The sequence below is a fragment of the Alligator mississippiensis genome, chromosome 6, assembly GCF_030867095.1.
Source record: "Alligator mississippiensis isolate rAllMis1 chromosome 6, rAllMis1, whole genome shotgun sequence".
Taxonomy (NCBI): Eukaryota; Metazoa; Chordata; order Crocodylia; family Alligatoridae; genus Alligator; species Alligator mississippiensis.
In genome coordinates, this window is record NC_081829.1 from 84,300,327 (window position 1) to 84,320,719 (window position 20,393).

At 38.7% G+C, this 20,393-nt stretch overlaps 1 protein-coding gene across 2 annotated transcripts in view; it reads right to left on the minus strand.

The window, feature by feature from the left end:
- Window positions 1–2,464: 2,464 nt before the first annotated feature.
- Window positions 2,465–20,393, minus strand: part of ACADSB (acyl-CoA dehydrogenase short/branched chain) — a 46,633-nt gene continuing 28,704 nt past the window's right edge. For both annotated transcript variants that reach the window (XM_014600940.3, XM_019482844.2), the window contains exons 5-11: window positions 16,397–16,567; window positions 14,285–14,410; window positions 13,786–13,878; window positions 9,749–9,838; window positions 7,598–7,735; window positions 6,503–6,602; window positions 2,465–5,238 (exon numbers count right to left, since the gene is read on the minus strand). In XM_014600940.3, coding sequence (XP_014456426.1) covers window positions 5,168–5,238; window positions 6,503–6,602; window positions 7,598–7,735; window positions 9,749–9,838; window positions 13,786–13,878; window positions 14,285–14,410; window positions 16,397–16,567 — 789 coding nt within the window. In that variant the 3' untranslated portion in view covers window positions 2,465–5,167. The remainder of the gene's footprint in view (window positions 5,239–6,502; window positions 6,603–7,597; window positions 7,736–9,748; window positions 9,839–13,785; window positions 13,879–14,284; window positions 14,411–16,396; window positions 16,568–20,393) is intronic.

The following is a 20,393-nucleotide window of genomic DNA, read 5'->3' on the forward strand; positions in this document are numbered from 1 at the left end:
TATATACGTAATACAAGGGAGATATTAATACCCTTTCAACCCTGAGCCAGATAAGCATTCACTCACTATAACCCTCTGGTTCATCTCCAGAGAAGGAATCCACTCCTGCTACACATGAAACACACTGCACAACAACACCTCCCCACCATCGACAGGATCAAAAGCAGCTAAACCTTGTTCTTTTGACTGAGAATCTTTTGACTGATTCACTAATAGGAAATGTTTCTCCTCCACTCCCATTAACAAACAGGAACGGGAGAGCCTTGGGCTCTGTTGATTTGTAATAGATTTTTTTTTTAACGGATGCAAATAACAACAGTGGCCAATGTAGCATTCTAAAGTAATTAATGTTAGCAGCCCCTTGGTTCTGGTGGGTAGAAAAGCATGGCACACACACTTCTGTTCATAACTGCTGATTTCCTGGGCAGATGGTCCCCCTTATGTAAGACAGCAGGTGTGGAAGTTAAGGATTTTCTTTATTATTGTATTGGAGGTTTTCTGCCTGATGAGTGTTAGGATCTTTTTCCTTGTCTGACAGCATTATGAAAAACACCAATTGTTCTCCTGCCTTGTTTCATTCATCAAGCATCTTTTAGATGTATTTGGCCAGATGTTTGAAAGTGCTCAGCACACAGCAACCCCTTCCCCCTTGCTCCCAATGGGGGAAGGAATCTCACTGGGAGCTGCTGGGTGTTATATGAACGTGATCACGTGGCTGAGTCCTGTGTGACACAGGATACTGGGTAAGATGGACCTATAGTCTGACCCAGTATAGGGCAGGTTTTATGTTCTGATTCCTTGGCTATTGAGAGAACTGGTATGTAAATGTGTGAACACGTGTGTGCATGCACGCACACATCTAATAGCATTTAAAAAGTCACCTGGAAATTGATCTTTTCACAATCTATGCTATATATATATAGTCCAGAGGTATTATCTACTGACCAGAAGGACTTAAATCCAAAATGACTGATAAAAAGGAAAAACAATACAAATATTACTAATAGTTTTAGGAATTTTAAATGCATTTAAAATAACTAATTTTAAAAGCTTCCCTTGACTAGAAAAGCATAAGGTTGCACATTAGATGTTCTTTTTAACTCTGACCTTAACATAAATGTTCAGCCAATGGACAGATTGAATAGTATTCAGCTCAATATAAAACTTGTTATTTAAGCAGGGCTGATCATCATGTACATGGTTTTGTTCTCTCATCTCACCCACACCTTTCATCTTTTCTTCTTGAAATTGCCTCTGGGTTGTACTGACCCAGTGGCAATTTCAGGAGATATGTTGTCTGATATTAGTGACATACTTGTGTGTCAGTTAACAAAAGTGATTGGAAAAATGTTTACTTTAGAGAAAATATCTGTTTCTATATACCTGAGTCATTTTATACCAAATAGTTGTAGAATTGGCTTCTTTACTGAAATTGTTCTTGTAATTTCTTTTTGTTACGTTTGCATAAAACTTCACATTATCTAGGCAATGGTGTTCAAAACATACTCTGTTCTAGAATGGCTTAAAAATAACATTTAGAAGAAAGTATCATACTTGTTTTCTGCCCATCTTGGATGTTTTATTAATTAAGAATAGCTAGAAGGTTATTTTTCCATAGAAAGGTTGTATTGGGCCTGCTTATGTTCTGAGTCTGGTGCCCTCTCTAAAAAAGGCTACAGATTTTGAAGACATATTGTTAGTTCTTTTGCAGTAAAAGCAACTAAATAAGTGTAAGCTTATGAAAAGAATTAACCATGAAGATGATGTTTGAGCAACTACTGAAGTTAGCATCGTAGGGAACAAGGCTAATATGATAATAGGACTCTTCCTACTTCACAAATAGGCTTTACAGTGTTGGAAGCAACGTCAGTGCTTAGCTATTGACTTTTTTTTTTTAAGGTCTCCATCTCAACATGTGCAAACTTGTCAGACTACCAGACTAACTCAAGAAAATTCGTAGCCAAACCTAACACAACCACGGACCTCTGCAGGACTCCGGCGGGGGGAGAGGGGGAGGCAGACAGGGGAGCAGGGATAGACCTGGAGGGCAGAGGGGGTGTCGGGGGCCGGACATGGGCCTCTGCCCACCACCCCCATCATTCTTGACGGGCAATTGGCTAGTATCCTATAAATACCGCAAGTTCAGCATTATTTGTTCACATTATAGCCTCCATCTATACATCAAAAAATGAGTTTCTTTTAAAAAAAACAGTCAACAGTTTTATATTTCATACAATTTTCCTATAAAAACAAACATTTCTTTTTAATTTTCTTAAGTATAACAAGTAATTTTACAGAAGCAGCATATCATCTCGATACAAAACAGAAGAAAAATATGAAAGAAAAAACAACTACAGAAGACATCATATAAAATACTGCGATTGAATACTGTCAATGTAATGTTTTCCTTAATTGATACTTACCTCAGAGCTTTAAGAAGAATCAGAATAGAAGTGCACAAAGGCATGATCAAAACTTTTTTATTTACACCCCAGTTAAATTTACAAAATGTGTAGTTCTGAGGCATGATTTAAAATGAGAGGTTAAGAGAATATAAAACAGATGCAAGATTCCAATGCTATATTTAGAGAAAAAACTACAGGCACTTGTATACAATCTCAATATTTGTGTTTTCCTGTTCAAGAAAGCCAAAGATAGCATTTTGTTCCTAAAGATGCAGTTTCATTGCAATTGCTTGCATGGGCTGGCTAAAGGCACAAAAAGGGGAATCCGCAGGAGCATTGCAGCACTTTACAACAGCTTAACGGGGTAAAAAGCAGGACTGAGTTCCAGTCCCAAAATAGCAGACTGTTGACAGGCATAAAAGCCAACTCCACAACACTCAAAGGAGCCCCTGGCACAGGGCGGCATCAGGAGCATTTTAATGCTGAGACTATTCCCTAGTGTTAACGGCAGAATGCAATTCAGAGCAGTCTGCAAGGCTTTGCCTGGGGTGTGGGGGGGCAGTGAGCCAGCCAATGAGGTCAGTGAGCCAGCCCTCACTGCTCCGGCTAGGGATTAGAGGGGCGGGGCCAGTCCTGCTCTCTCAGGCAGACAGTACAGCCCAGGACTGCAAAGCACGTTGGGATGCTGGGGGACTCTGATTTAACTTGAATCAGGAAGGGGTCAGGGGCAGAAGTTTCATAAATTGGTTTGACCTAAATCAATTAAGTCTAATACTACATTCAATCAGGTTTATCTTAAACCAGTTTCAGCCATTTTGAAACTGGTTTATGTGCACTGAACTTCTGTTCTTTTACAGGTTTAAACTAGTTTCTGATCACTTAAACTGGTTTGTGTGTAATTTCTGTCCCTAGTCAGGGGATACAGGCTGAAGCTTGAATGCTGCTGACTTAAACTAGTGAAAGACTGAGGATGAAATTGGAGAGTAGAGCACAAGCTGGGACAGCTCCTCAGCTGCTTTTCAAACCATTCTATCTAGCTCAGGTGATTTGCAATGTGGCTAGTCTTGTTTGAGCTAGCTGAAGTGGAGTAAATCAAGATAATTGGTACATTGAATATGAGGCTTAATTCTGATTGAACTTTCTTTGAATTCAACTGAAAATGAACCTACAAACAGCCCAAAATCACTGATCAAATAATACTGAGCTGCTCATACTGTTCAGCAATGGGACAAGTGTCACCTTTATTTATTAAGCATTTGTTGGCAAGTAGGAAGAGACACAACCATAGAGGGAGGAATGGTACACAGCAGAAGCACATGATTGGCACTAAGGAAGTATCAAATTTTAAAATCACTGCTGTGATCTCCTTTTCTGGCTTAGCAAAAGTAAAAAAAATATTTAAACAAAGAGACCTCTAAAATTAAAAAAAAATAAAAATGGCACTGTGCATTTTTTATTTCTTTATATACTGGAAAATGGGTAACAAGAAGGCTAAATCTGCCCTGCTCTGTTTCTGCTGGAGGACAATGGGAGGACTCTCAAACTTCATTTCAATTCTGAATTTTAAACAAAGGCTTATCTTCCATTAAACTGGTAAACAGTTCAAAATCACTCTCAGTTGCTCAGTTTTCAACCTCTTGATTCTTGTGATATCTACATTTATTAGTTCTCTGATCACTGAAGAATCTTCTGAGGGAAAAAGGCCCATCAGGGTACACTAACCAGGAACCTGAACGTTGCTACACAACAAATGGGAAAAATTGTGATTCAGGCTTTTCAGCCTTTGTATCATTGGGACATAAGAGATACAAACGTCCCTATTCGTTAAGCTACTTCAATTTCTACAAGTGAGTCTCCCCCGTCTAGAAACTGATAGCACCTTCCTTCAGGAAGGTTATAAGAATTAATGTTTGGGAAACATTAATTCTGAGCATGGAACATAGAAGGGATCATAAGTGATAAGTATTCCTACAGCTTTCCTATTAACTACCTTATCTCTCTGTCCTTTGCAAAAAGCCCTAATAGTTCTGCAAAATTTCACTTAATCTGTTCATTATATAAATGAATGATTCTTTAACACATTTTACAAAGATTTTAACTTTTAACTTTTAAAAGAGGGAGATATAAATAGCCTCTTAGATTAAAATCCTTAATAGCTAAGAAGAGGATAGGCTAGCAGGTGGCTATTAATCACCTTTCAATATCCCCAACTGGGCCTGGCAGGGCCAAGCTGCCCAGATACAATTCAGAACAAGCTAAGGGCTGCTCTCAGAATTACCCCAATTGAAGCAGTCCCAGACAAAATGCTCCACCAAACAGGAAGGAGTACTGAACTCCACAGATGTATCCTGCCATGCCTACATACTTGTCATTTCCCCTGTCACATGCCACTGAAGGAAAACAGGTAGCAACCCACAATTTTTATATCAAACCATAATTCTTCTGTGCTGGGGGAAAATCTTCAGTTGCCTTGCTGAGATCATGGTAAGTGCCATTTGTACTGTGAAATTAAGCCAAAGATTTGGCCTCTCGTTTCATTGTTCATTTATTTTTGCCAGAACCAAGACATGCTTCTTGAATCTGAAACAGTCCAATCATTTAAATGATTTCATTATTTTAGAAGCATATTAAGAAGTAAATTCAATGATCAGGCATTTTTAACCCACAATTTGGAAATTAATGTACCATTTCACCACTGAGACATGCTGATTCTAATTTTCAGTGAAATCAGCCCTAAAATAATCAAGAGCTCCTTGGGGTTTTCAGTATTCTTGAGCGATACATTTTGCAATGGTGCTCAACTGGATATTCGAAGTCCCTTCATATATTGTGCCTGAAACAAATCAAAGGACATAAAACTCAAGTTAGCAAATTAACAGTGGTTTAAGACCTTGCTTTAATGACCCAATTAGAGCTCTATAATTGTAAAGCAAAAGACTTAGTATACAGTAACCAGAATCTGAGCTAATATTGTATTTTCTTGTGTACAACACAGCCCTGAATAATATATGCACTTTGTTTTTGAGAGCTAAAATGAAGAAAGAGAGATTCTCCTTTGAAAATACTGGTAAGGAACAGTTAGTAACTGAGTAGTAGCTTTTGCAGCATGCTGGAGAAAAAAGAAAATGTCTGCAGCCAGTGTTACACCCCCACACCTGCTGAGGCAGAAACTACTATTACCATATTTCCTCACTTATAATGTGCACTGCAATTTCCAGCAGCTAAATTTGGGGGGCAGGGGTGCATTTGTATGTACAAAAATGTGTCATTCACATAAACTATTAAAATATTTTGCTGTTGATTACAACCATGAAGCATCTAGCTATTATTGAGGGTAAGGCATTTTCCTGAATTTCAAATCCCATGTTTCAAATACAAATATAAAATATTTACAATGAATATCAGCAATTAAAATTTAAAACCAAACAGCAAAATTGAAAGCAATTACCAAATAAAAAATCTTCTTAGACTTCCAAAAGGAGAAGTTATATTGAAAATGCAAACTTAGGTCATATCTAGACTACACCCAGCAGCAGTACCCCCAAATGCTTAGAACTGCGCTGCAAATTCTCTCTCCTGAAGTATGGGGAATATAACTACATCTGTATAGCACTGTGGGAGGGCTAATTAGTATGGGGTAGGTTAACTAGCACTGTCACTCAGCAGTGCTAATTAGTGCAGCATAGAGGCAGCTACACTTCATTTTAGTGCAGCAGGGAGCCCATGGGTAGCAGCACAGCGTGAGGGAGGGTGCGCTGATGGTGGGTATGGTAGGCTTGCAATTTGAACATGGCCTTAGCCTCCTAATGTGCCAACTTCACCCAATTGCAAAAATGGTACCTTTGATTTTTTTGAATCTTAATAATGTTCTCATTAAATAAGGTGAAGTGTTTATCCATATTTACACTGAATTAAATAGGATGGACTGACTTGCTTCATACTTGTATGACTCTTATCACCATCAGACCTGAGTAACTATATTAATCTAAGAGGAAAACATCTTTATCAAGTTGCTATCATCTCATTCAAACCTAAATCTATAAACAAAACCAATCTTAAATTCTGTTTTATGCATTCAGGAAGAAATTTCTACTTACCAATCTTGCAGTCTCGGTAATACTTTTCAACTGGGTAATCTTTTGTGAATCCTACTCCACCCATCCATTCAATACATTTACTAGTTGTCAATGTTGCAACCTATACAAAATGAATTTCACAATTACCATTTCATAATACACCTTTGCCAAGACATGAGTAAATTTCAGCTTTGTATCCGTTTTCAGAAATAAAGCAATAATGAGAACAACTGGAGGGAAAAGGAAAGATTAGTATTTCTGACATGTAACCCATATACATTATGGAAGTGTTACTTGTAAGAATGTTATTTGTGCTCAAACATAAAGATCATTTTCATTTCTCTCTCTGCATAACATCAAGAAGTCACAGTTATTTTCAATAGCTGTACTTTCCTATTACCTCTCAGGTAAGAGACTTCCAGTATAGTCAAAACAGCAATTAACGTGAAAAGGAAGTGATTCTGCATTTGCCTGCAGGCATTTTTAGATCTTATTTTGGCATTCTTGTTCTGACTGGGAGAACTGCAAGAGATGCCTTTATGATCTCAAATTAAATTCCCCCATCTCATATCGCCACAGTGATTAATAAACCTGTGGTAATGGTATTTTCCTTCTCTGTATGTGAATATCGGTATAACCAACTTGACCAGGAATAGGCAACCTTTTCCAAATGTGGGCCAAAACAACTAACCCTGGGTCAGAAATGGGTGTGTGAATAGGTGCAAAGACCCAGCTGCAGCCAGCGGTTGCTGCTGCAGCAGTATGGAGTGAATACCAATAGTCAAAGCCCAATGCCTCCAAAGCCCCACTTCTGCAGGCTGGATCCCATGTATCCATGGGCAATAGACTGCCAACCCTTGAACTTGACCATAACAATGCACTTGTTTTTTAAGTGCTGCTGTTTGGGTTTTTGATATCTTATTTAGGGAGTTTATGTTGCTTTTTCATTCAGTTGTCCTCTTCCTCGTCACTTTGAAAACTGCAAGCTAGAAACAAGGAGAACACATTCACAGATTTTAAAAGTAAGTAATTTAAAAAAGAAATGCATTCAGTAATCAATCAATGTTTAAAACAAAGTGAAGAACACTTCCTCAATTAAAAAAAATAAAGAGTTACCTCTGCAGTATAGTATTTGGCCATGCTTGCCTCTTTTATGAATGGCTTTCCAGTTTCTGCAAGTCGGGTGGCATTGTAAGTCAACAACCTGGCAGCTTCCAGTTGAGTGGCCACTTGAGATATTTGATGTTGCATTCCCTGTAATAACCAGTCTCCCAAATTACATGGAACTTATCAAAGAAACATTCAACATATTATTCCTAGATAACTCAAGTTTAAAACCAATATCAGCTTCTGGCAAAAAATTACTTATTTTGCTTTTCAAAAGACTCAAATCTACATTCTCCAGCTGAAGATGGCTTAAGTTATTTGGTGCTCACTGGAGTTCTCTTTTCCTAGATCAGGCTGAAGAAAGCTCATGTACTGATACCACATACATTAGATCAGGTGAGGAATGTGAGGAATTGTGCTGCATAGTGTGATCTGTGCCTTGGAAAGGTAAATTGCCATGTTTTGTTTTCTCCTCGTTTTCATTTCCTTCTCTTTGATTACCTGTAGCAACAGTGGGCCATGCTTTACTTAGTTGTTCTCATGTGTATGTGCTCTATCAAGCTTCAAATGATTAAAAAATGTTTGAAATATAAAATAGACCTATTATTCATTCCAGACACTGTCTGGTAGGAAGACGACAGGAGTTGTTCGTTTACTTTGGGAGAGATGTGTTTACATCTCAGAGAGGAAAGGTATCTCTCTCCTCTCTTCTCCTCTGACAGGTTAAATGCAGTAAAATGTGATGCCAGTGTACTGAGTAGCAGTAGCTATACTATCTCTTTTAGCATGGAGAGCTTTGAAAGTGGCAGAAGGAGACTGGTGTTTATGGAAGGACGAGAGAACAAGAGAGCAGAAGGAAATGTGACGGGCATAGAGAAGAACAGGGAAAGAAAGGGGCGGGGAAAGAAAAACGTCTACATCCATAAGCCAGTCTAAGACATTAAAATTTAAGGCAGGATAAAAGCCCATCCTCAATATCCCACCCAAGTATAAATCTCTTCTGGCAGCCTATTGAAGAATGCAGTCTGCAGGGAAGAAGCCACACTTTCACAATATTCTTAAAATTAGTCAGAACTGAGCTACTACCCTGTGGAGCAGATTCTCACTTTTGGTCATAACTTAAAAAAAGAGAAAGAAAGTAACTTAACAAAAGCGTTAAGGTCAAAAGTATGATTTATCAGTCCAATTATACATTACAATTATATTGTGCTTTCTTTAAAAAAAAGAAAACCCCCTTATTTTTTTTGAAAGACTCCAAAACTAAGTTGTTTGGCAATGAACATTTAAAGGATCCAGCTTACTGCCCAATACCCTGAAAACTTTCTAAACACATTATTACTCACCCAACATTAATACTATTGTGCTCCCTAAAATTTGTAAAAATATGTAAAGGTCAAAATAACACAATTACAAGGCAATTATAAAATTCATTTCCTTTCAAGGGACCCATTTCTACTAATTTCCTAGCAATCTCTGGGTGCTTCCTAAATTTTTTATAAAGTATCTGTAGTACTAATGTTCCTTCCTTTCAGAGACCTACTTTCCTTTGAACAAGAAAATCACTATAGTAATTTCAATTATACATCTTCCTTATTAACCTATACATCATTTTTGCAACAAATTAGATAATCTTGTTTCATTTTAAGATACAGATTTCAAGAGAACTAAGTGTCTTTGTATAAAGCACAGACTATCATCATTAAACTTTCTTGAGCTTCTTTTTATCTTTTTTAGTATTTTCAGTGTCTAGAGAGAAAATATCTTTCCTACCTAGGGGATAATATGACCTAAAGATGTAAACAAATTTATAGCAAGGACAAAAAAAAGATACTAATTCTAGCGTATTATTTTAAAGGTAGTGCACATACTTTATTCTTTTTATTGTAAACAATAGTATCAGATTAAACTAAAGTGTTGCTTGGCATACAAAATATCTGTAAAAACAGATATATCATTAGATCTGTATATCTTACATACCAAACGAAGAATCTCCTGAAATTCTTCTGAATCTGCAATTTATAGATTTTGAGGAGAAGTCTTATACAGCCAGAAAGCACTACAGTTATGTAATTATATTATTTATTGCTGACATCCTCTATTGGGATAATTACTACTTGGTTATTAAAATAGATCACTTTTAATACATACAATAATATGTACCTGGAAATCAAATATGCTTTTCCCAAACTGGACTCTTTCCTTTGTATATGGAAGAGTTTGGTCAAAACATCCCTGTGCCAACCCCAACATCTGTGAATAAACAGAAAAACGAAGATTATATTGAGTAAATAATTTGTATATTTAATGTACCCAGTGGAGGGAATCACTACAGTAATTCTTTTTCTGGACAGATGGTGTGCTTTTAAAAAAAATTTTGGCATTCAAGGAGAGGACCTTTGTTTTCTTCTTTGGAAAAAAAGAAATATGCTGTGTGCAGCACAAGGAACAATGAAACTAAAGATGATGGAAACACAAAATACAATGACATATCAGCCCAGAATTTTGCGAGCCTAAGCTTTACTACAACTAGAATTCCTGTCTAGGTGAATAATGATAAAAAGTCTTCTTAGGGAATTAGCCTATTATATAACCATCTGCATGTACAATGAAACCCTGTAAATCAAGGCGTGGTATCAGTAAAAATGTAGTGAATTTTGGCAAAATTCAGGGGTCTTCTCTGATCTCAGAACACAATCACTTTAAACAGTAAAATTACTGTATGTTAAGCAGTAAATAAATATACACACTACTCCAAGAAACTGCAAATTATAATCAACAAGGTTAGTTACAAGTAACATGCAGGTCATCCACTGAACTAGTACAGCGCATGCAGAAGTAGTTCAAGTTTCCCTGCAATTTTCTGGAGAGGCAACATTTACAGGACTCTGAGCCTTTTCAGTTTTGGGTGCTCTACATAAGGCAAAAAAAGGAGCCAGTTGCACTATAAACGCTTCAGCTCATTTCATACAGACTAGCAAACAGAATGCAAACTTTGAATTATCTAGGTGAACTGGGCTAAAATCAGTGACTAGGATCATGGCAGATGTTAATATAATTTTATGACTGAGATCTTTTATGCCTGATCCCCAAATCTGTGCATCCTGCAATGCCAGACATGCATGGTAGGATGCATGATTTCTAGGACTGGGGACCAGATTCCTCTGATCCCAATCATGCGATTGCCAGCATAGGAACCCTGCCATTGGAACATGGTCCCTGAGGCAGGCTCCAATCTGCCAGGAATATGAAGGCAAGCTGTGTAGCCCAGCACTGGAAACCAGTTCCCCCAAGCCAGACTCTGCATCTGCTTTTCTTAAGGTCCTGGGGCAGCATGAGTCCAACACTGGGGAGATGCTCACCTATTTGGATTTTCTGGGCCCAAAACTATTGAAACCACTGCAACACCACTGCCCTTTGAATATGTTAGCTCCCCACAGGCTGGCATATTCAAAGGGTGCACATGCAACTAGACAGTACACACTATACCTAGAAACCTACAAGCCACATGTTCAAAATTAAGAGTGATATAAAGCATCCACAAAGATGTTCCACATTTAATGGAATATTTATGGATGATTTGGCATTTCATTGCATCTTAAATATCTTGCATGTGTGGCATGTTGCCATTTATTGTATGATTAACACATTAATCACATGATAAAATGTGATTAACCAGGAGCCTAGAAATGAAAGGCTTCTTGCCATGCCAGTTTCTTGAACCTTTGAGGCCCTGAACATGCCGTCTCAAATATCTAACATGTTAAGTGAAACCATTTAAACTCTTATCTCTACCTAATGACTCAGGACTGAATGCCAGAGGGTTAGTGCAGAGTTTTTCTTCAGTATCAGATCATAATCTTCCATTAATGTTAAGTTATAAGGAGCATCAAGAGCAGAACCTAACTGGTAAAGGTGGCATTTTGAACTCCAGTTCAAACTGTTGGTTAGTTTGGTGGGAAAATAAAACACAGACATCTATGAAGAACCACTTTTGAAAACAGTGTTTGTATCTGTCCCAGCTTCTCATAGGCTGGTCTAGGTCTGAAAAAAAAATATAAAAACCCAGGAAGCATGTTTCATTACAAAAATTAGCTTGAAGAAAAGATCCCACAAGGAATTAGTGACCTTTCGAAGGTCCACTTCTAAAAAGAGGGAGTATCATGCAGTGGATAAATGAGGGATTAAGAACCTAGTTGCTTTCATTCTTATCTAGCTGCCCTTTCTGCAGGCTGTGCTTACTGCTGCTTCTAACAGGAGCAAAGATGGAAAGTGTGCAAAAGAAACACACAACCAAAAAAATGCCTAAAACCTCCCACACCAGATTAAAAGGGAGTCAAACATGAAATAAATAAGAATAGTTCTGATTTCAAAATTGGAACTACATAAAACTTTAACAGCAGAAAGTGCATGGATGAATAATATGTAAAGGCAAGTTACTAGATGATGATAGTCAGCTATTTGATCAAACTAAAGTCAGCTTTTACACGGTGTCCAAATAAATGCGGGGTGCTTTACAGATCCTTGGGAAGACAAGGTAGTTAACTTGAATGCAAATGCCACTTCTCAGCATAAGGGAAAAAGCCACAGCATCAAGAACATGAGAGAGAGACTGTATACATATCAGAAAGCTATACAGAAGAGCTTAGGTTATCCCAAATTCCCTAGACATTTCCTCATGGCATTACAGATCAAACAACATATGGAGAAGCAGTATAAAAAAATCTGATTGTAGCAATCCTAATTAGCTATACGCTACATTACAGGATTGCATTGCATTGCTGTAAAGAAACAAATCATATAAACTTTAGCATATACAACATCATGTATGTCTACTTTACATCAGAACTATCTGAAACTGTTTTCTTAGCCACAATCATATTTTTATAAGATGTTCATTACCTTTTACTATTACTACTTCAAAACTAAATTCAATACTACAGGGTTTTTAAAACTGCTGTTCTTGTTCATTCAAGCACATTTCTCTTTATTTGAAGGTGTCAAAAAGTATTAACTAAGATATAACAACTACCTGACCTTAACTTTTAATTAGGGTACATTAATTAGAGTAAAACCCAGACAGTGTAGTTTATTGCCAGAACATCTATATTATTTATATCTCTGGGAACAATGGGCCCCAGTTCTCTAGTTTTAAGGCCATATATGACAAAGTTTAATCATAGATGATCTTTAAAAATGATGGAAAAGCAGACTTGAAGTAGCATTGCTCTACCCCACTATATGGAAAGCCTAGGACCTGAGCTGTCTACCAGCAATTTGAAAAGGAAAAGGAAAATAAACAACCTTTAAAATTATAAGCACAGATGTACCACGCCCAACTTGGCATATCTATTTCTTCAGCAAAATATTTGTGAAGTACATTTTTAAAATATAAGTCAAGTAATTCAAAAGCCTCATAACCTTTAGAGTTGGATCCTACATCCACTGAAATCAACTGAAATTTTGGTATGTGAATTGGGTTTATAACAAGATATTTTTTCTTTAAATCATCAAAAAAATCCAGCTGACATTTTTGTTAAAAATGTTGTACAGTACCACTGATTCAGAGGACTTCTGTTACAAAGTATCAATTTTTGTTTTGGGACCACTTCTAAACAAGTTGATGTGAAAACCTAATTAAGATGAAAAGCGAATATGAAACTTCACTCAGTTTCCCTAGAATCAATTTGAGAAGTGCTAAGTATTATTTTTACCGTGTTATATTCAGTATTGGCTAAAGAGCTGAGGTTGCTGTTTGAAGCAATAACTACAATGTAAGCTAACATTCTAGATACATTTCAAAATTAGGAAGTTTATCATTGGAGAATAATTGCTATTTAATGCACTATGGTTCTCATGGAGCCAGAATTCTGCCAGTGACTGAAATTTCACCGTAAGTAGTAGGCAACCGTTGAACCTTTTGGATCCTGGTGTATGCATGAGAGGTCACCCATACCTTCAACGTGTACAGCTAGACATGAGTATGGAGAAGTGGAGGCTGCCCAGCCTTTCCACCCCCCCAGCTCTATACCAAATACTACTGCTTTGCCTTACATAAAGAAAGAGTGACATCTGGTGGCAACACAGAGTCTTTTCATAAAGAATTTTCTTTATAATTTACCTTTTCCAATCTCTTATGTTTTAAAGGTTTCAGTCCCAATTCAAACTACAGAACAATCACATTAAACACTGTTACCCACCTGCGCAGCAATACCTATTCTGCCTCGATTTAACATTCCGATTGCATACTTATAGCCTTGTCCAAGCTGTCCCAGGATATTGGTCTCAGGAACCTAAAGAATAAAAATCACTCAATTACTCCTTGTTCTCTTCTGTTCTGCAACTGCTAGGAGTGCTCACAGCTGAATCAGAGTACATGTTTTATTTAATACACCTTATAACTGAAGGCAACGATATAAAAAAGGGAATTCGATTCCCATAGCACTTTTGTAGAACCCTTGCCAGCACACAGGATTATAAATAGGGAGAGAGAAAAGAGTATTCAAAATTGACCCATTAGTGGAAACTTATAACACCAAGGTAAGATGATCCTCAGGAGTGCTGGGTAGTTGCTACACCTTCACAAGATTCAGCACATGAAAAATCAAGCCCTTATTGAGCTTTCTTTCCTTTATCATACATAAAACACACTTCAAAATCTCTAAACTTCCACCAGAAGCTTTAGAACACTTACTGTACCTTAACATTTTCAAATGTTACTGGGCATGTAGAAGATGCTCTGAGTCCCAGTTTATCCTCTTTCTTCCCTACACATAGTCCTTCTGTATCACGATCTACTATGAAGCATGTAATTCCCCTATATCCCTAAGGAATAAATAAAAACAAAGCATCTAATCAATAATTTTTGATTAACTGATTTCCCCATCTTACAGTTTAAACCTGTTGAATGTTATATTAATAGGCAAAATGTGGCATTATCAACTATTCTGTTTCCTCAGTAATATCTGCTGTAAACAGAATTTAATAAGGACCAAGGAAATGCTTCTGGCTGTCCTCATGGGATAAAAAAATGCTGAGATTTGACCACGTTACACAACTTTTAAAATATGCTCACTGAACACAGCTAAATTCTCTAAAGATTTTATAAGCAATGAGCAATTTTATGAGGATGTGCCCTCCCAATTCTGCAGGCTACCACCCCCTGTCTCAGCCACCCTGAGCAGCTCTGATACTGGACACAAAAACTGAAGCGAGGAGAGGAGGGGAGGGGTGGGGAAGGGAGATTTATCTGTAGGAACTATAACTCTTGTTTTGCAAGTTATGTTCTGTGCACAAATATTCTGCTTCAAACATGTGAATCTAGTGATGCAGAGTTAGAGGTTTTTAGCTAACAGCAGCATCTGGTGGGTGCTGAAAGCATTCTGCATATCCAGCTGAGGGCCTGGATAGCAGAGTACCCAACATACTTCAGCTCCTCCTCAACACTGGTGGCTGACACTTCAGGCCACAGTTTTTAAACGATAGTTAATTTACTGTGAAAAGATAGCAACAGTTAGTATTGTTTCTTTTATTCTTTGACTGGATAACCTTTAAGATTTCTTAATGGTTGGAGTAGTAATCCTGTACTTGCACTGATGTGCAGAAATACCCAGTTTTCAAACTTTAGCCCTGCAGTGTTATCATACTCACAAGCAATGGGCATAGAAGGTTCCTATTTTGAACAAAAGAACACAAGTTATCTTAAACACTAAATCTAACACTAAAATAACCTGTAGAAATGTATTCACATTCCAAAACAGGCAAATTGGGATTTTTTTTAACTTTTGCCTTAAAATCAAAATGACAAATGACTAAAACATCACATCTACCTTTTCAGAAAAGCTACATGAGCTACCTGCCCTAGGCAAAAATAACCAGTTTACTGTACCAATGCTTTTTGGGAATGTCTACATGTGCACTTTAATGTGCATTAGCTTATTTTAATGTGCATTAAAGTATTGCTTAAAAAGTGCTCTTTAGTTAATGTGCATTAAGATAGGCTAATGAGCATTTTCCTAGTAGAGGGGTTCTAGATTTAATGCACATTAACTAAAGCACATTAATGCACGTGTAGACATGCCCTTTGTGGCCTTAATTTGAGCTTGCTTTTTGTCACTTCTATTTTGCCAAAGGCAGAAAGAAATTTGTTAAGTCAGTGGTGTTTAACCACTCTGGCCCCAAGGGCTGGATGAGTTGCATGGAACCAGTCTGCAGACTGGATCCCATGTGGGTCAGTTCACACATGTGATCGGTTGTGCAGTCATGGCCCCATGAGCCATGTTGGTCTACATGTGCCATCTGATATGTTGTCACAACCTGGTGCGCTGGACTAGCTCTTACGTGCAATCCAGCATGCTGCTGTGACCCCATGTGCTGGATTCAGCTGCAGCCCAACCTTGCACGATGATCCGATCTGGTCATAGGGCTCTGTCATCTAGGGGACGGGGCTCCCCAGCGATCCAGAAATTTGGCAGTGAGGGAGCGGTGGCAGCATTAATTGCCATGGCTCCGGGAGCAATTGATGCTGCTACAGCTCCCTTGCTGCCACATTTCCAAATCTGTAGGGAGTCTCATGAGCCAGGTGACACAGCGCCAGCAGAAGGAGCATTTCCAAATTAGTTTGTGAATAACACCACTGTGTTAAACTATTTGTGAGGTTCTCCATTTTTGTTCAGGAAATAGAGCTAATTTTTAAAGGTTTATCTGCCGTAGGGCAAAGAATATTAACCTTCACACCACAAAATGAGGAGCATTGTCATGATATTACCAACTATCAGCAGAAACAGCCACAGCTATTCCTTAGCAACTTACTAAAGAAGGATCTACATTTGCCATGACATAAAACATTCCAGCCAGCTCCGCAGAGCTAATCCACATCTTTGAGCCATTGATAATGTAATAGTCTCCCTTCTTTTCAGCGCGAGTCTTTAAAGAAAACGCATCACTGCCAGATCCAGCCTCTGAAAGACAGAAACTGCCCACCTGTTGATTAAAAGGAAAACTATTTTATAGATTTTATGTAAAATATTTGCATTGCAAACATTAACAAAGTTTAAAAGCAAAGTGGACATAAAGCAATCAATCTTGTTAAATATTTAAACTACTTTTTAATGTGCATGTTGTGTGTAGTGGCAAAGTGAAGTTTACAGATATGAAGGGAGGATAGCCTAGAGGTAAAGAGAAGGAAGCAAAGTTATGTCTTCTGGGACATCCTCCCTATTCTGCCACAGTGATTCTTTCTGTAATTTTAGCGTACTTTGTAATCTCTCTATACTTCTAGTTAACCCATTTGTAAAACAGACCTAATACTTTGTATTCTAAATACCCTTTGTATCAGTAAATCATTTTGGATAAAACACTTTACAGTACACAAATACAAAAGAATAACATTTGTCACAGAAGGAATCCCAGGTATGCATGTTGGAAGGTGTTTTATAACACTACTGCTTTTTAAAGATCTACAGGCAACCCCCCCGCTTAGTGCTCTTAATTGGTTCCTGAAAAACCAAGCATTAAGCAAAACGAATGCTAAGCGAACCTGAAAGTACCTGATGACCCAAGATGGCAACTACAAGTGTTTTTCATGACCCAAGATGGAGACCCCTCAAGCATTATAATGAAACTTCCTAAGCGCGCTAAGTGAATCAGGTATAGGCAACCCCTGCTTAGCACTCTTAATTGACAACGTGAGCGTTAAGTGAAATGAGTGTTAAGCGAAACCAAAAGTGTTTGATGAACCAAGATGGCAACCATAAGTGTGTTTAATGACCCGAGGTGGCGGTTGCGAGCGTTATAACGAAACTCGCTGAGTGCTAAGTGAAATCAGGTACCAATTTAAAATGAGCATTATAGCAAAACAGCGCTAAGCGAAACAGCATTAAGCAGGGGTGCCTGTACATTTTCTCCTCACACTAATGTTAATGCATCTAGATCAGTGATTCTCAACCAGGGTGCTCTGAGATCTTTTCAAGGGCATCATGAGGTGCTACACAATATTAGCACTGTTAGGTGTACAAACATGATTCACAAGATAAACCCAGAGATTTCAAGGGGGAATCCATAGTGTCAAGGATATTCTAACTGGTTGTGGCCTTTCTGAGATCTCTACACCAGAAGAATTAGTCTATTATTTTTCTGAAGTCAAAAAATAGTGAAAACTAAGAACTGGTATTTTCTGAGGTGTGCCTTGAGTTTAAAAAGTTGAGAACCACTGATTTAGATGAAGTTAACTTTTATACAAGGGAAAATAACAGTTACTTAAAGACTCTAATAAGTCAAGAAACATTTCACAACACTGGGACTAAGGACACTAGGGCAAGGGAAACATTTCACAACACTAGGGTTAAGTTTAGTGATCAGAAACTGGTTTAAACCTGTAAGAAAACAGAAGTTCAGTGCACATAAACTGTTTTCAAAAGGTCCGAAACTGGTTTAAGATAAACCTGGTTGGACGTAGTATCAGACTTAACTGATTTAGTCAAACTGGTTTATGGAAATTCTGTCCCAGATCCCCTCCTGGTTCAAGTTAACTCAGTCCCCCAGCATCCCAGGATGCTTTGCAGCCCTGGGCTGTGCTGTCTGCTCCAACAAGCAGGGTCTGCCCTGCCCTTCTGCTCCCTAGCCAAAGCAATATCATTCTGGGTGGCTGGGAGGGGTGGGGGGTGGAGAGGGGGAAGCTTGCCCCTCTGGCCCAGCACCAGACCCTAAGCGGGGTGCTGCTGGTTGGAGTGGGAGGGGAGAGGAGGGAACTAGACCCCCAGTGGGGTGGTGCCAGCCTGGGGAAGGGAGGGGGAGTCTGCAGTGGGGGCTTGGCTCTGCCCCCGAGAGCTGGGAGCCACACCCCCTTCTCAGCCTTGGGGCTGGCTGGGAGGAGAGGGAAGTGAGTTGTTTTACTTTAAACTCTGCATGCTCCTGTGCCAAGTCCCGCACATGCCCAGAAGAGGCATCACATTAGTTGGACCTAGCTCTCCTAACATCTGTATAGATTGGGAGCTTTAGTGGAGCTTTTTACACAGATTCACAGAAGTTTAGGGCTGGAAGGGATCTCGTGAGATCATTGGGTCCAGCCCCCCTGCTCCGGGCAGAAAAGATTTTGGTGCTTTTATCTAATAACTGATTGAATCAGCTTTTGATAAAAGAGCCAAAAAGCCCTGCTGAAGTGCCCGGTCTATACAGACACTGCAGAGCCGGGTCGAATGAACCCACTGCTTCTTCCAGTAAAGAACTTTTTTCCCCTTCTCACGTTTGTCAAATCAGCTACTATTCACTGAAGACAGAAGAGACTGCCTCTTGAGCAAGTGAATAGAGATCTATATTTTTGAGACTAAGGACAAATGTTCCAGTCTCAGCTCCATACAAGATACTTTCCTGAAAGCAAGAGTGCTAAAAGTTTCTTTAAAAAAATTAAACTTCTGTTAAACAGAAGATATCACAAAGTTTGCAGTAAAATCATAGTAGGGAAGTGTCACCACCCATTAAGTACTAATAATGTATGTCCAGTTCTGTGGTAAAATAAGGGATATGTCTGCTGTTTCTCCATCAAAATAATTATTTCAAGTGTTGTTCACTTAATACAGCAGCCACTCCAGTCCCACTGTTTATTGGCTCTGTCCATAAACACGGTATTTACTTTTACTGCTCAGCCAGAACAAATCATGGACCTACCTCAGAATTTTGAACACTGATTGCTACAGATATTCAGAGTATGCATTACAGCCACTAACAGTAAGTTTTTAAGTTGCGTCTCAAATCTGAAGGCTTCTTACTTGTGTCCACACCCTGTTCCACAACAAATGTGAACCGGTTCCCAATCAGTGACATTTTAGAACAGTTCAACTGTTATGTATGTTAAGACATAAGCTTTCATAGGCAACAGCATCCAACAAACTAAGCTGTTGCCTGCAGGGTGCGGACACATATAACAATTGAGCATTTCCAAATGTCACTGATTGGAAACTGATCCACAGTTGTGTGTGAAGTGCCGTGGCTCCAGCACTGAAGGATGGCAGCCAGCACCCAGGCTTCCAGTGGGTGAATAAGGGGGTGGTGGTGAGTACTTGCACCCATGAATTGGAGGGCCCAGGTGTGGGTGACCTGTGGCTTGGGGTGTGCTCAATATTCAACTCTCCTTTCTCCTAAATACAAGTTCAATAAACTTCAACAGCCTACAATTGACCAAAGTCTGCAGTGTGCCTGCTTAATTTGGGGAGACGGAGGAGAGAGCTTGGAGCCGCACTTTTGGATTCCCAGAGGCTGGGGTGGGACATGATGAGATGCCACAGTCAAGTAGTGACTGACAAACAAGCGGTGCAGGGATGCTCATTAATAAAAAGTACCAACAGAAGGGAAAAAAAGCAGGGGTGGAGGCAGTAAAGTACTGCAATGGACTGCTCTGGTATGCAGCTGGGGAGGAGGGGAGCGGGGAGGGGAAGGAGGGTGGAGCAATGCAGTATGGGATGCCTGGAGGACCAACCATACTTGTGTCACAGAATGCTTGGTGTCCACACAACACTGAACCAGTTCAAAATAGTACTTGCTATTTTAGGTATACAGGATGTTTATAAAGCCCTTGCGCAAATTTAAACATTAATAACTTTGGATGTACACACGATAGAAGCAAACTACAAACAGCAATTGAAAGAATAATTGACCAAGCTTTAACAATACAGCTCAAATGTTTAGACTTCAACATAACTGCCATATTTCATGATACATCGTTCAATCCAATTTTCCAACTCATAGAAAACATTTTCCAATTGCTGCTGAGTGATTTCATGAATGGCATTTGTGATCCTTACCCTATGCAAAT